Source organism: Solanum stenotomum, chromosome 4 (genome assembly GCF_019186545.1).
Source record: "Solanum stenotomum isolate F172 chromosome 4, ASM1918654v1, whole genome shotgun sequence".
Taxonomy (NCBI): Eukaryota; Viridiplantae; Streptophyta; class Magnoliopsida; order Solanales; family Solanaceae; genus Solanum; species Solanum stenotomum.
The window spans coordinates 20,256,096-20,268,905 of NC_064285.1; the positions used below are offsets into that span (position 1 = coordinate 20,256,096).

Below are 12,810 nucleotides of genomic sequence, written 5' to 3' on the forward strand. Positions count from 1 at the left end.
ATACTTTGGGAGTTGGGGAAAATAGTGAATAATTTCAACACATAAAGTAACTTAACAAAGATAAATGCACACCTTATTCATATGGAGAAAATAATATTCAATTCAACTCTAACTCTTAATAAAGCACTTGTTTCAAATAGGCAAGCAACTGAAGGAATTTAAATGTGTCCTTTTAATCATGATTCAACGATTACTTTGCATAAATAGATGGATTCAACTCACTTAACATCCAAAGAAAAGATTTAATTTTATTACAACATACTTAACTTCAAATTCATGTGAATGACAATAAGAAAACACACAAACAAGGAGGGTCACATTCCAACCTCTAATGCTCACTTTTCAAGTCTACTGGAAAGGTACAGTAAGAAAGAAAAAAAATTATATAGTCAAGGCACTATATTATTTTTAAGATGTTAGTTCTTGGATTGGCTTAAAAGTAGGTCAAACCTACTTTTAAGTCAGTTTTTGACTTTTGGAAGTGCTTGACAAGTATAAAAAATAACATTAAACGAGTCAAAAATGACTTAAAATAAGTTGAGAAGTGTTTGGCAAGGTCAAGAATGATTTAAAATAAGTTTAAAATGACTTAAAATAAGTCAAAAAACAAAAGTAGGTCTCCCCTACTTTTAATTTTTGACTTAAAAGTCATTTCAGTTTGACTTTTTATTTTTGGCTTAAAAGCTACTTTTTTTAAGTCAATCCAAACGCGAATTAGTTTAAAGGCAAGAGCAAACACCATTGAGCCCTAGACGGGCGGTGGTCATGATGACGAGCCGTATAAAGGCTCATTGGAATGAAGGTTGTGCATTCCTTCAACTGCCCATCTGAATAAGGAAGACCACGGAGCCCAGACATGTTGTAGTCCACTTGATGAGCTGTCTTAGGGCTTGTGGAAGAGAGGCAGTGATCAACTGAGGAAGACTAAGTTCAGACTAAAGGCCACGAAAACCTAGATGGGTTGTTGTTTAGGTGACGAGTTGTGTAACTGCTTGTGGAAGAAAGGCAAGCAATCCAGTGTTCTTCCAAGTGAAGGCCTAACTCCACGGAGCACTAGACGGGCCATGATGCTTAAAACAGACGCCCTAGTTGCGCGTAAATACTACTAGTGAAGGAAGTCCCACACTATCTAAGTGTGGGACCACGGAGGGCTTGGCGAGTCATCTACCCTCAGACGAGCCGTCAGCTTGCCCGTGAAGTCTCGCGTCAGTTTAGCTCTACTTTGATTAGAACTTGTTTTTATAGACTATTTTAAATATTTTGGGTTTATTTTTTAACATTACTTTTTATCATTCAAACATTGAGACATTGGGAGCAAGGAGAAACAATAGTTTCCAATTTCAAACACTTTGATTTGGTGATTTCTAGATATCAAAACTTGGTGTTTGTGATTAAGTGTTGATAATCAAGATTCTTTTGGTTTGGTTTTATTGTAAGTTCTTTATATCATGCTTTCAATAAATTTTTTTTTATTTTCTTGAAACAATGAGCGGCTAAATAGCACAACTAGGGTCGTGGGAACCATGACTAAAATATAGTTACGAATTCCAAATACGAGTAGCTTTTCATTGTTAGTTACACATGTTGATCTTACTCTCATTATGAGTTCTTTATAATGAGTGAACACATTACTTTCCTATATTTACCACTTGTTCGAGAGAAAAGTAATAATGAGGAAACAGTAGCATTAACTTGTTAGGAAGATTTGAGTTCGAGAGAAGAAAATCTCCTTAACAAGTATGCAAAGGTAAAATATTCAAACACTCTATGACGGAGAGGAAAAGAGTGAAAATCATCTATAAAGGCTGAGAAGCATTTAGATGTATCAAACTTGGTGGAAACATGTAATGTTAACAACGGATAGGTACTTGTGTCGAATTCAAGAATGAACTAAAAGTCATGGGGAACGAAATCTTAGTATCATTAAATCAATCATTGAACTCTTGGAATTATTGTTGCTCTTGTCAAATTGAAGTTAAGATTCAACTTTAGATACTTAAACATTTAAACCACCCTTATTTACTTCCCGCAATTTACTTTTTTGGAAATATTAACCGCAATCGAATAAGAGTGTTAGAAGGTTATTTCTATAGTAAATTCCATGTGGGATCGACCTCAACATTAGTTGAGTTTTATAAATTGACTTTGACCGTTTATACTTATTAATTGAGGTATAAGTTTGGACGTATCAAATTTGGCACCGCTGCTAGGGAATTTTATTTCAGAAATACTTTAGTAGTGATTAATTTAGTTGTAGTTATATTTCTTAATTTCACTTTTTGCCTTTGTCTGTATCATTTGCAGGTGAGTTAACTAGTGCATGCCAAACACCAGAAGTAAGGGAGCACCTTTGATTCCTTACGATCCCAAAGTATGTAAAACCATAAGGAAGATGGTGAATGCACAGAAGATTGAAACCCAAAGTCAGAGATTGAGACATGATGTTGATACCCATGCTAGGACTGCTCAGTAGAATGTTAATGAACCACCTAGGGTGCTTGAGGAGAATGAAGGAGTGGAAGAGATAGCGCCTCATCAACACCAACCAAAAGCTCCAAGGGGCCAACCTCAAGAACTAGCACATATTATATTCGAAAGAGACGATTTGGAGCTAGATGGAGCTGGATATACTGGAGCTATAGTACTAACAATGCTACCTCCATGAGCGATGCTCACAATTACTAGCACCATGATCCAACTTCTGAACTTGAAAGAGATATTTAGAGGAACTGCTTGTGAAGATGCCAATCAACATCTAATGAATTTTATGGCAACTCCCAAGTCAGCAGATATTTATCCAAAAGCTGAAGAAATTCCCAAACCATGGCCTCACTGATAGATACTTGAAGCAGTTATTTTATAGGTCATTGAATTTTGTGACTAAACCTATTGTGAATGGAGTATGTGGTGGATCATTCATGAGAAAATCATTCCTAGAGATTATGGTTATCCTGAACGAAGTGTCAAAGAACAATATGACTTGGCACACAAAAGATTCAGAGGTTAGAGAACTTGGGTTCACTTTTGAACTCTTAGCTGAGCAATGAAAAAGAGAGGGAGAAAGGGACCAAGACATGGCCCATTTTAAAAACCAGATGGACCTCATCATGAAGCATCACACTACTGGTCAAGAAAAACTAAATGCATTGGGTGCAACTAACAGGTATGAAGAGTCGGATGCTGATTTGGATGAGGAGGCCAAGTATTTGAACAACCAAAGGGTTTCCAGAATTATAACTCGAGAAACCCAGGCTATAATTCTATAAATCAAGGTCGAAATTATCAAAGAGAGAGTCAGTATGATAGACTAGGTAATCGAGATTAAGGTAGCTGGCAAAACAAAGAGGGACACAAAAAGAAATGTAGTGGTGTGTATGCACCTCTAGGTAATAAAGATCGAGCAGGTAGTAGTTCCAACAATTCCAGGATGGAGGATATGTTAGCATAGGTTCGTTAGAAGGTTGAATCTACAGATATGGGGGTCAAAGAGTCGAGAAATGATTTCTCCAGTATGAGTTAGATCATTGACTCACATTCGACATTTATCAAGCAGTTGGAGCAGCTGATGGGGCAATAGTCAGCCTTATTAAATTAGAGAAAGAATGGAACACTAACTAGTGATACCATTCATAACCCAAATAAAGACAGGCACTGCATGACGATCACTACTAGAAGTGGTAAATGACTTCTAGAACCAAAACCAGCAAGTTTGAGTAGGAAGAAAGCATACAAAGGGATTAGGGAGCATATATGAGTGTGGTGTTTGCAATTTATATTGTTGAAGAGGGAGACACTGAAGCGTATTGAAGAAAGATCTGTTATAGAGACATTAGCCATAATGATAATGAATTTTGATGAAGTCTTTCGGGTTGATTATGTTAAGACTGTAAATGCCTTGCAGGGCATGGGTTCAGATCCATATTCTCCCAAGAAGTTAGACTTGGACTTGAAGAATAGGCCAAACACTCTAGCAAAACAATCTATTGAGGAACCGCTTGTGCTTGATTTGAAGCAGCTGCCAGGTCACTTGAGGTATGTATTTCTAGGAGGAAATAATACTTTACCAATTATTGTGGATGCAGAATTTAATTCTGAACAAGTGCAAGCAGTGGTGAGGGTGTTGAAGCGATTCAAGAAAGTAATTGGTTGGACCATTGTTGATGTCATCGAGATACCTCCAGGCATTTGCACTCATAAAATTCAGCTGGAAAAAGATAGCAGTCCGAGTATAGAGTATCATATGAGGTTGAATCCACCAATGAAAGAGGTGGTAAAGAAAGAAATTATCAAGTGGCTGGATGCAGGGGTGGTGTACCCCATTTCTGATAGTCATTGGGTGAGCTGGTCCTCTCTGGTTGTCAAATTAATTGGTCTTTATATGATTCTAATTCTTATGAACTCTTAGTTAGTTTAGTTAAAGTTTCTTTATTACTTCTATATAATATGATAGTGAATTATTTGTCCAAGTATGACTACAAAAGGCATATCATGCAAGTTTGTTCAAATACAGATAATGGGCTTTTGTCTCTTTGTTTTGTGGATGTTTGGATCCATGCCATGCTTGACTAAGCATACTTCTGTGAAAGAGAATTTGAGATAACTACTTTTTTTAGTTTTAGTGATTATTACACTTGTCCTAATTTCTATTTTTCTTATCTTTTGTTTGCATGAATGTCAGAGCCTAAGAGTCTCATTTTGAGACTCGAAGTCGTCGCCGGACCAAACACTTACATAACTCTTTCATGCACATCTCTTGTTTGGTCAAAACGAATCGAAAATGGGTCTAGCCAAAACAATGAAGAGGATGACTATTTCATTCCTAAGACTACTCAAATAGTCTTACTATTTCTATTTTTTTGGTTATTCATTTTCATTTCACTAACCCCTTTTTTTGTGTGTTTGGATTCATAATTAAATCATGTTTATATTTATATGCTTAGTAGATTTGGGTATAGTTTGAGGTTCATATAGTAGAAATATTTTTAAGATGATACTTAATGTTATTTAGGATTAAACCATTTTTTTTTATATATTTATAAGTTTTTGTTTGAAAAATTGTAGAATCAAAATAGGCAGACTAATTAAATCTCTTTTTGGCTCTTCGTTAATTTCATTTAAAAAAAAAGTTTTCTTTCGTAAAGTTTTGAACGTTAATGAGATATAACTAACTATCTTTAATTTTCTTTTCTTAAAAGGGGAAATGATTGTTTTAGAAATTGAATTCTTTTGATATTTCAAGTAACGAAAACTCTTTGCTTTAGTTTCGAATAACATTTGAACAAATTTCATTAAATCAAGCACCGTACTAAGTTGAATTCGTAAAAATTCTTTTCTTAAACTAAAAATGATATTAAAGGTGGCACCATTTTCTAATGCAAAGATTTTTGGCCAGTCCCTTGTGCTCTTTTTTTAAATATTTCCCATCTTTTGAAAACAACTACTATTTTTCCTAAAATATAATCTTAATGCTAGTCTTTCCTATAATTGTTCATCTTATTTTATGTATATATTTTTAACATTAAATTCTTTTACTTATAAAATAATCGACCCTTTTTTATCTATAAAACCTTAAGTAATCAACCTAAGTTTGGTCGGTTAACAGTTTTTTAAATGATCTTAAAGGATGCTTTACCCCTTACCTAGAATCACATAAGGTTAAGTAGACTTTAACATAGAGTTAATTTAGCATAACTTTTAAAAAATAGGTGTCCTAATTCACTTTTAAAATAATTAGGTGGAGACTCTTTAAAATAACATTAAGAATCACCAATATGTTGTACATTATTTGACATCGAGTTAATATGAGGTATAACGCAATCTCTCATGCGGTGACCACTTTTACCACAACGAAAGAAATTACCCGTACCCATCAAGCATTTTCCCTAATGAATCTTGCCACACTTTTGGCATGCTATAACCGAAGAACCATTTCCACTACCATTTTCTCTTTGAGGTTTAGGGTTAGACACCCTTTCCTTATATAACTTACGAGCTGGATCATCGGAGGACCTGTCATACCCCGAATCTACCCCCAGGATGCGGACATAGGACCTAGGATCACGAGTGACCCCAAGCCAACCCTGCTGGCATAACATAAGCATACTATGATAACAGAAATAAGATAATTATGTGCGGAAGCTTAAACATAAGATAAACTGAAATGATGGGGGATACCCAATCTAAATATGAATAAAAGAACTATGAGTTTAATGACAACTGAAATATGAAACTCCAAAGCTAAAACTGAGTCTAACTATGTCTGAAATAAAGCCTATAACTGACTAGAAATGTTGGGACATTCCCCAACAAAGTTTAGCAAATCTGAAACTAAAGAATAAAAGTAGAAAAGAAACATGTATGTCATCCTCGGAGAATGAGAATTCACTACTAATACTACTGAGCTGAAGATCAGGAACCAATCTATGCCTGATCTGAAAGCTGAGGACCTGAACCTACATGACGAGAAGATGTAGAGCAGAGCATGCGTCAGTACTTGAAAGGTACTGAGCATGCAGGATAGAATAAACCTGAACAATATACATAATTGAGCAAAGCATGTAACTGAGCAATGATATAAGATGAGCATGATACTATACTGAAAATACTGGACATGAACTAACTGAATGCAACGACTAGGTTTATACATGCTAAAACTGAATAATGAACTGTAACTGATAACATGGTCAATGCAATGGAATCTGACTGTGGGAGCTACTAATAACCGACATAAAACCACACGAGCTAAATGTGGAGTCTGATGTATACGCCCCATCAAGAGGACCCAATATACCCTGCCAGAGGTATAGAGGAATCAATGGCGTGATCACTAAATTGATGCCCACCGAGGGGACTTATAACCTACATGGGCACGTATTTCTGGGGCTTGAGGGTGACTGACCCTAGTCCAACTCGGTTTAAAGTCTACTCCCAACTGAATATGTAACTAACTGAAGTAAACTGGATCGCTCAATGGTCTGACATGCAAATCTGAAAATGCAACATTTATATCTGATAATGAAACATTCAAAATCTGAGGCATGCATGTTTGTTTAACTGTCCTAGCTAATGTAATTCATGAACAAAAAGAACTACATAACTAGGGTTCTGAGTTTCATGCAATAACCAAGCAACAACTCCACGAAAACATGATAATCTGATTTGGATTAGTCTAACAACTGAATCACAACATAAATTCTGAAATGCTAGAAACCCTAGGTCTAACATGTTATAGAGAATCAAGAATTTGACTGAATTCTTGAGACCTAATGGGTGAAAGGAACCCACTAGTGAAATCTCACATACCTGGTGAAAAAATTCACAGAGAAATCTTTCGATTTCAAGGCTAGAACTGATGAGAACTTGTTGCGTTCTTGCACTAGGGCTGCTCGACTTTCTCCTCTATTTTGCTCTAAGTTTGATGATTTTTTTATGAATAATCGATTAGGTTAGGTTCTAATTAGTTACTAGGCTAAAACTGACCAAAACCACGTAGTTTAGGGTTTAAATGACATAGTTTAGGGGTCCAACGCATAAGGAAAAGACCAAATGACCGCTAACTTAAAAACTGCTTAAGCCACCTACGGACTGAACGACAGTCTGTGGACTGATCTACGATCCATCCTGTCAGTCTGTCGATCGACTTCAGAGGATGATTTCTAGGGGTCTCGACCAGTGGATAGATCGACGGTCCGTGGACAGATCCATGATCCATCCTGTCAATCTGTCGATCGACTTTAGAGACCAGGTTCTGAGGGGTCCTGAGGGTCTCGACCTACGGACGGATCGAAGGTCAATGGATTGATCCACAATCCGTCCTGTCAATCCATCGATCGGCTTCAGAGACCAGGATCTGAGGGGTTGATCCACGGCCCGTGGTCTGACCTACGATAGATGGGTACGGCCGTGGGTCATGCCTTAGAATAGTTTTTGTTTGTGTTTCTGGGGAGGGTCGTAGGTGGCCATCCACAAACCACCAGGACGGGCCGTGGTTCACCCTATGGTCTGTGGGTAGAACCCATGGGTTGCACCTGCAACTTCTGGAAATCTGCTAGTTTGGTTCATTTTCTGATACGAGGTGTTACATTATCTCCTATTGGGAACATTCATCCTTGAATGAAGTCTAAACTAGTTGGATAGGGAGGGAAAGAGCTCCAAACCCTACCACTAATTACTAGAAACTGATTTCTGACTGAACTAAGCTCCAAGGACATGCAAATATGCTGAAAATGCAAGTACAAACTCAAGGAACAAGATACTAAGACTGAAACTGCGCATGAATGACTGAAAAACTGAAGAGGAACTATTACCTCAAGCTGGAATGGAATCGGAAGGAAAGAGATGAGTATACTTGACCTTCATGGGTGCTTCTGTTTCTCAAGTAGCTCCCTTTACGGACTGACTCCTCCACAAAACCTTAACTGAAATGACTTCTTTATTTCTCCACTTTCGAACCTGACGATCTAGAATCTCAACTGGTACATCCTCATAAGTGAGGCAATCCTTCACAACCACACTTTCTAAAGGTTATATAGATGTTGGATCACCCACACACTTCTTCAACAATTAAATGTGAAAAATCAGATGCACTACTGCTAGTTCTATTGGTTACTTGAACTCATATGCCACTTTACCAATCCTTTTCAAGATCTTGTAAGGGCCTACATATCTAGGACTGAGCTTCCCTTTCTTACCAAATCTCATCACCCCATTCATAGGTGACACTTTTAGGAAAACCCAACCATCAATTTGGAACTCCAAGTCCCTTCTCCTTACATCTGCATAAGACTTCTGGCAACTCTGAGTTGTCTTAAGTCTGTCACTAATGAGCTGAACTTTTTCCATGGCATCATGAACTAAATCTGTTCCTATCAATGTTGCTTTACCTACTTCAAACCAACCAATTTGAGATCTACATATGCGCCCATACAATGCATCATAAGGGGTCATCGGAATACTGGAATGATAGTTATTATTGTAGGCGAACTATATAAGAGGAATGTGATCATCCCAACTACCTTTGAAGTCGATCACACAAGCTCTCAACATGTCCTCTATGGTCAAAATGGTACGCTCTACCTAACCATCCATTTGTAGATGAAATGTTGTGCTAATATTAACCTAAGTACCAAGAACTTTCTGAAATGACTTCCAGAAATGAGAGGTGAACTAAGGACCTCTATCTGAAATGATAGATAAACGAACCCCATGCAACCTGACTATCTCATTAATGTAAAGCTTGGTGTAGTCCTTCACAAAAATTTTTAGTCTTAACATCCAAAAAGCGCGCAGACTTAGTGACTCTATCAACTATCACCCAAATAGAGTCATGTTGTCTACGAGTACGAGGTAAACCTGTAATCAAGTCCATGTTGATCACTTCCCACTTCCAAGTAGTAATATTGATCTCTTGATTCACACCTCCTAGTTTCTGATGTTCTACCTTCACTTACTGAAAATTAGGGCACTTAGCCACAAAATCTGCTATATCCCTTTTCATACCATTCCACCAAAAGACTTCCTATAGATCACGGTACATCTTAGTGGCGCCTGGATGAATAGAATACCTGGAGTTATGGGTTTTTTCAAGAATCTTCTTTCTGAACTCACCCATCTTAGAAACACATAATCGACCCTGATAGCGAAACACATCATCTTCCCCTTGGGAGAAAACCTCAACTCTCTGCTGATGAACTTCACCTTTTGGTTGAAGCAATATAGGATCACTGTCTTGATCTTCCTTAACCTCCGCTACCAATGAAGATTTTGACCCATTCTGAACTATTACACCACCATTTGATATGCTCATAAGGCAAACTCCCAAGCGAGCAAGCCTGTGAACATCGTTTGCTAGTTCTTTTCTTTCTTCCTCAACATGTGCTACACTACCCATAGATATTCTACTAAGAGCATCAGCCACTACATTGGCCTTACCGGGATGGTAAAACACATTCATATCATAATATTTGAGGAACTCAAACCATCTCCTCTGGCGGAGATTCATCTCTGTTTGGGTGAACACATACTGAAGGCTCTTATGGTCTGTGAACATATCTACATGTACACCATAGAAGTAATGTCTCCAAATATTAAGTGCAAACACCATTGCTACAAGCTCGAGGTCATGAGTCGGATAATTCTTCTCATACACCTTAAGCTGCCTAGAAGCATAGGCTATAACCTTATCTCGTTGCATCAACACACAACCTAGGCCGACTCTGGATGCATCACAATAGATGACATAATCGTCTAAACCCTTTGGTAGAGTTAAGATAGGAGTTGTAGTCAACCTAGTTTTCAGTTCTTCGAAACTCTTCTCACAATCATCTGACCACTGAAACTTGACCTTTTTCTGAGTCAATTTAGTCAATGGAGAATCTATAGATGAAAATACTTCCACAAACTTTCTATAATAACTCGCTAGACCCAAGAAACTTTTGATATCTATAGGAGAGGTAGGTCTGGTCCATTGTTTCACTACTTCTATTTTCTGAGAATCCACTCGGATCCCTTCGCTAGAAATAATATGCCAAAGAAAAATAACATGAATGTAACCAAAACTCACACTTACTAAACATAGCGAATAACTGGTGATCTTTGACAGTTTGCAGGAAAACCCTCAAATGAGTCGCATGTTCTTTCTCATTCCTAGAGTAAATGAGGATATTATCAATAAAGACGATAACGAACAAGTTCAAATACTACTTGAATACTCTGTTCATCAAATCCATGAAAGCTGCAGGAGCATTGGTTACTCCAAATGAAATAACTACAAATTCATAATGACTATACCGAGTTCTAAAGGCTGTTTGCGGGATGTCACTATCTCTGACTCTAAGCTGATGATAATCGGATTTGAGGTCTATTTTCAAAAAATGACTAGCACCATGAAGTTAGTCGAACAAGTCATCAATCCTGAGGATATGATACTTATTCTTGATTATAACTTTGTTCAAATGCCCATAGTCAATGCACATTCTGAAAGAACCATCTTTCTTTTTCACGAACAATACTGGTGCACCCCATGAGGAAATACTAGGTCTAATGAATCCCTTATCTAGAACGTCTTTCAACAACTCTTTCAATTCCTTAGGCTCAGCTGGAGCCATTCTGTAAGGAGAAATAGAAATAGGCTGGGTATATATGAGGAGATCAATTCTAAATTTGATTTCCGTTTCGGGAGGAACTCCGGAAAGATCTTCTAGAAACACTTCTGGAAACTCATTAACTATAGGAACTAACTCAAGAGTTGGGGTTTCAGAGCTTGAATCCTTTACCCAAACTATATGATAGAGATAACCCTTAGGGATCATCTTTCTGGCCTTAAGGTAAGAAATGAAATGACCCATAGGCGCTAAGATACTACCCTTCTATTCTAAGATTGGTTCGCCCAGAAACTGAAAACGAATGGTCCTAGTTCTATAATTGACTGAGGCATAACAGGAATGTAACCAATCCATGCCTAAAATGACATCAAAGTCTACCATTTCTAACTCTAAAAGATCTGCTTAGGTGACTTTATGAGAGACTGTGACAGGGAAATTTATGTATACCTGTCTAATTATAACTGGGTCACCGACTGGAGTAGAGACTGAGAAGGGTTTTGAAAGAGTTTCTGGACTAACATTGAAGTTGAGTGCTATATAAGGAGTTACACAGGAGAGAGTATCCCCTGGATCTAACAAATCATAAACATATAACGTTAAAAACTCGTAGCGTACCAATGACCGCGTCCTTAAATTGGTAGGATGCTAATTTAACCCTAACATTACTAGTCACTTGCATCACTCCAAAGATTTGCTTAACCTCATCAATGAAGTTTTGTGGGTCATCACCAACTTGTGACCCTAAAAACTCTGGCGGATTCATTCTAAAAAAATCACGATCCATGGCTGCCACTGATCCATCTTTAGCATTTGTAGGAACTAGAACCTGCTGGTTGTTCTGGTTGGTCACACTCTGGGCCAAAAGCTGAATGGCATTCCAAAACTCTGTATTCAAAACTTCTCGATATGGGAATGGAGGAGCTGCGTTAGCATTGTGTGCATTCACATTCCTTCTGTAAGCTCTACAAGGAGACATTATTTTAAGCGCATAACATCGAGTTAGAAACGAGGAATGAGATTATACCTTACGCTAGATAAAAGTAACAAGAAAGTTCAGTTTTCCTAAAACACTTCATAGCCTCCCTCTTATTAGATGTGGTGCACTTCACACCCATGAAAAGGACCTTACTTAGTACGACTTTTCAGACAGCCTAGGACACTTAAACCTAGTGCTCAGATATCAAATTTGTCACGTCCCGAAGCTACACCCAGGACGTGGGCACGGGACCTAGAATCACGAGTGACTCCAAGCTAACCCTGTTGGCATAACATAAGCATACTATGATAACTGAAATAAGATAATTCTATGTAGAAGCTTAAACATAGGATAAACTGAAATGATGGGTGATACCCAATCTAAATCTGAATAAAAGAACTCTGAGTTTAATGACAATTGAAATACTAAACTCCAAAGCTAAAACTTATCCTAACTATGTCTGAAATAAAGCCTCTAACTGACTAGAAATGTTGGGACATGCCCCAGCTAAGTCTAGCAAAACTGAAACTAAAGACTAGAAGTAGAAAAGAAACATGTATGTCATCCTTGGAGAATGACGACTCACCACTGATACTGCTGACCTAAAGATCGGGAACCGATCTATTCGTGATCTGAAAGTTAAGGACCTGAACCTACATCACGAGAAGATATAGCACATAATATGTGTCAGTCCTTGAAAGGTACTGAGCATGCAGGATAGAATAAAGTTGA

General features: G+C 37.6%; 1 protein-coding gene across 1 annotated transcript; it reads right to left on the minus strand.

The window, feature by feature from the left end:
* Positions 1–5,882: 5,882 nt before the first annotated feature.
* Positions 5,883–12,078, minus strand: LOC125861341 (uncharacterized). The gene is made up of 3 exons (XM_049541261.1): positions 11,803–12,078; positions 6,354–6,452; positions 5,883–6,080 (listed from the first exon to the last, which is right to left on the minus strand). The coding sequence occupies exons 1-3, from the start codon at positions 12,076–12,078 to the stop codon at positions 5,883–5,885; spliced, it is 573 nt and encodes a 190-aa protein (XP_049397218.1).
* Positions 12,079–12,810: the final 732 nt, after the last annotated feature.

Coding starts and splice junctions, on each gene's coding strand:
- LOC125861341 (XM_049541261.1), bottom strand. CDS start 12,078: ATGTCTCCTTGTAGAGCTTACAGAAGGAATGTGAATGCACACAATGCT. Junction 6,453..11,802: donor CACAAAACTTCATTGATGAG/GTTAAGCAAATC, acceptor CTCGTCATGTAG/GTTCAGGTCCTCAGCTTTCA. Junction 6,081..6,353: donor TCTCCGAGGATGACATACAT/GTTTCTTTTCTA, acceptor TTATGCCAGCAG/GGTTGGCTTGGGGTCACTCG.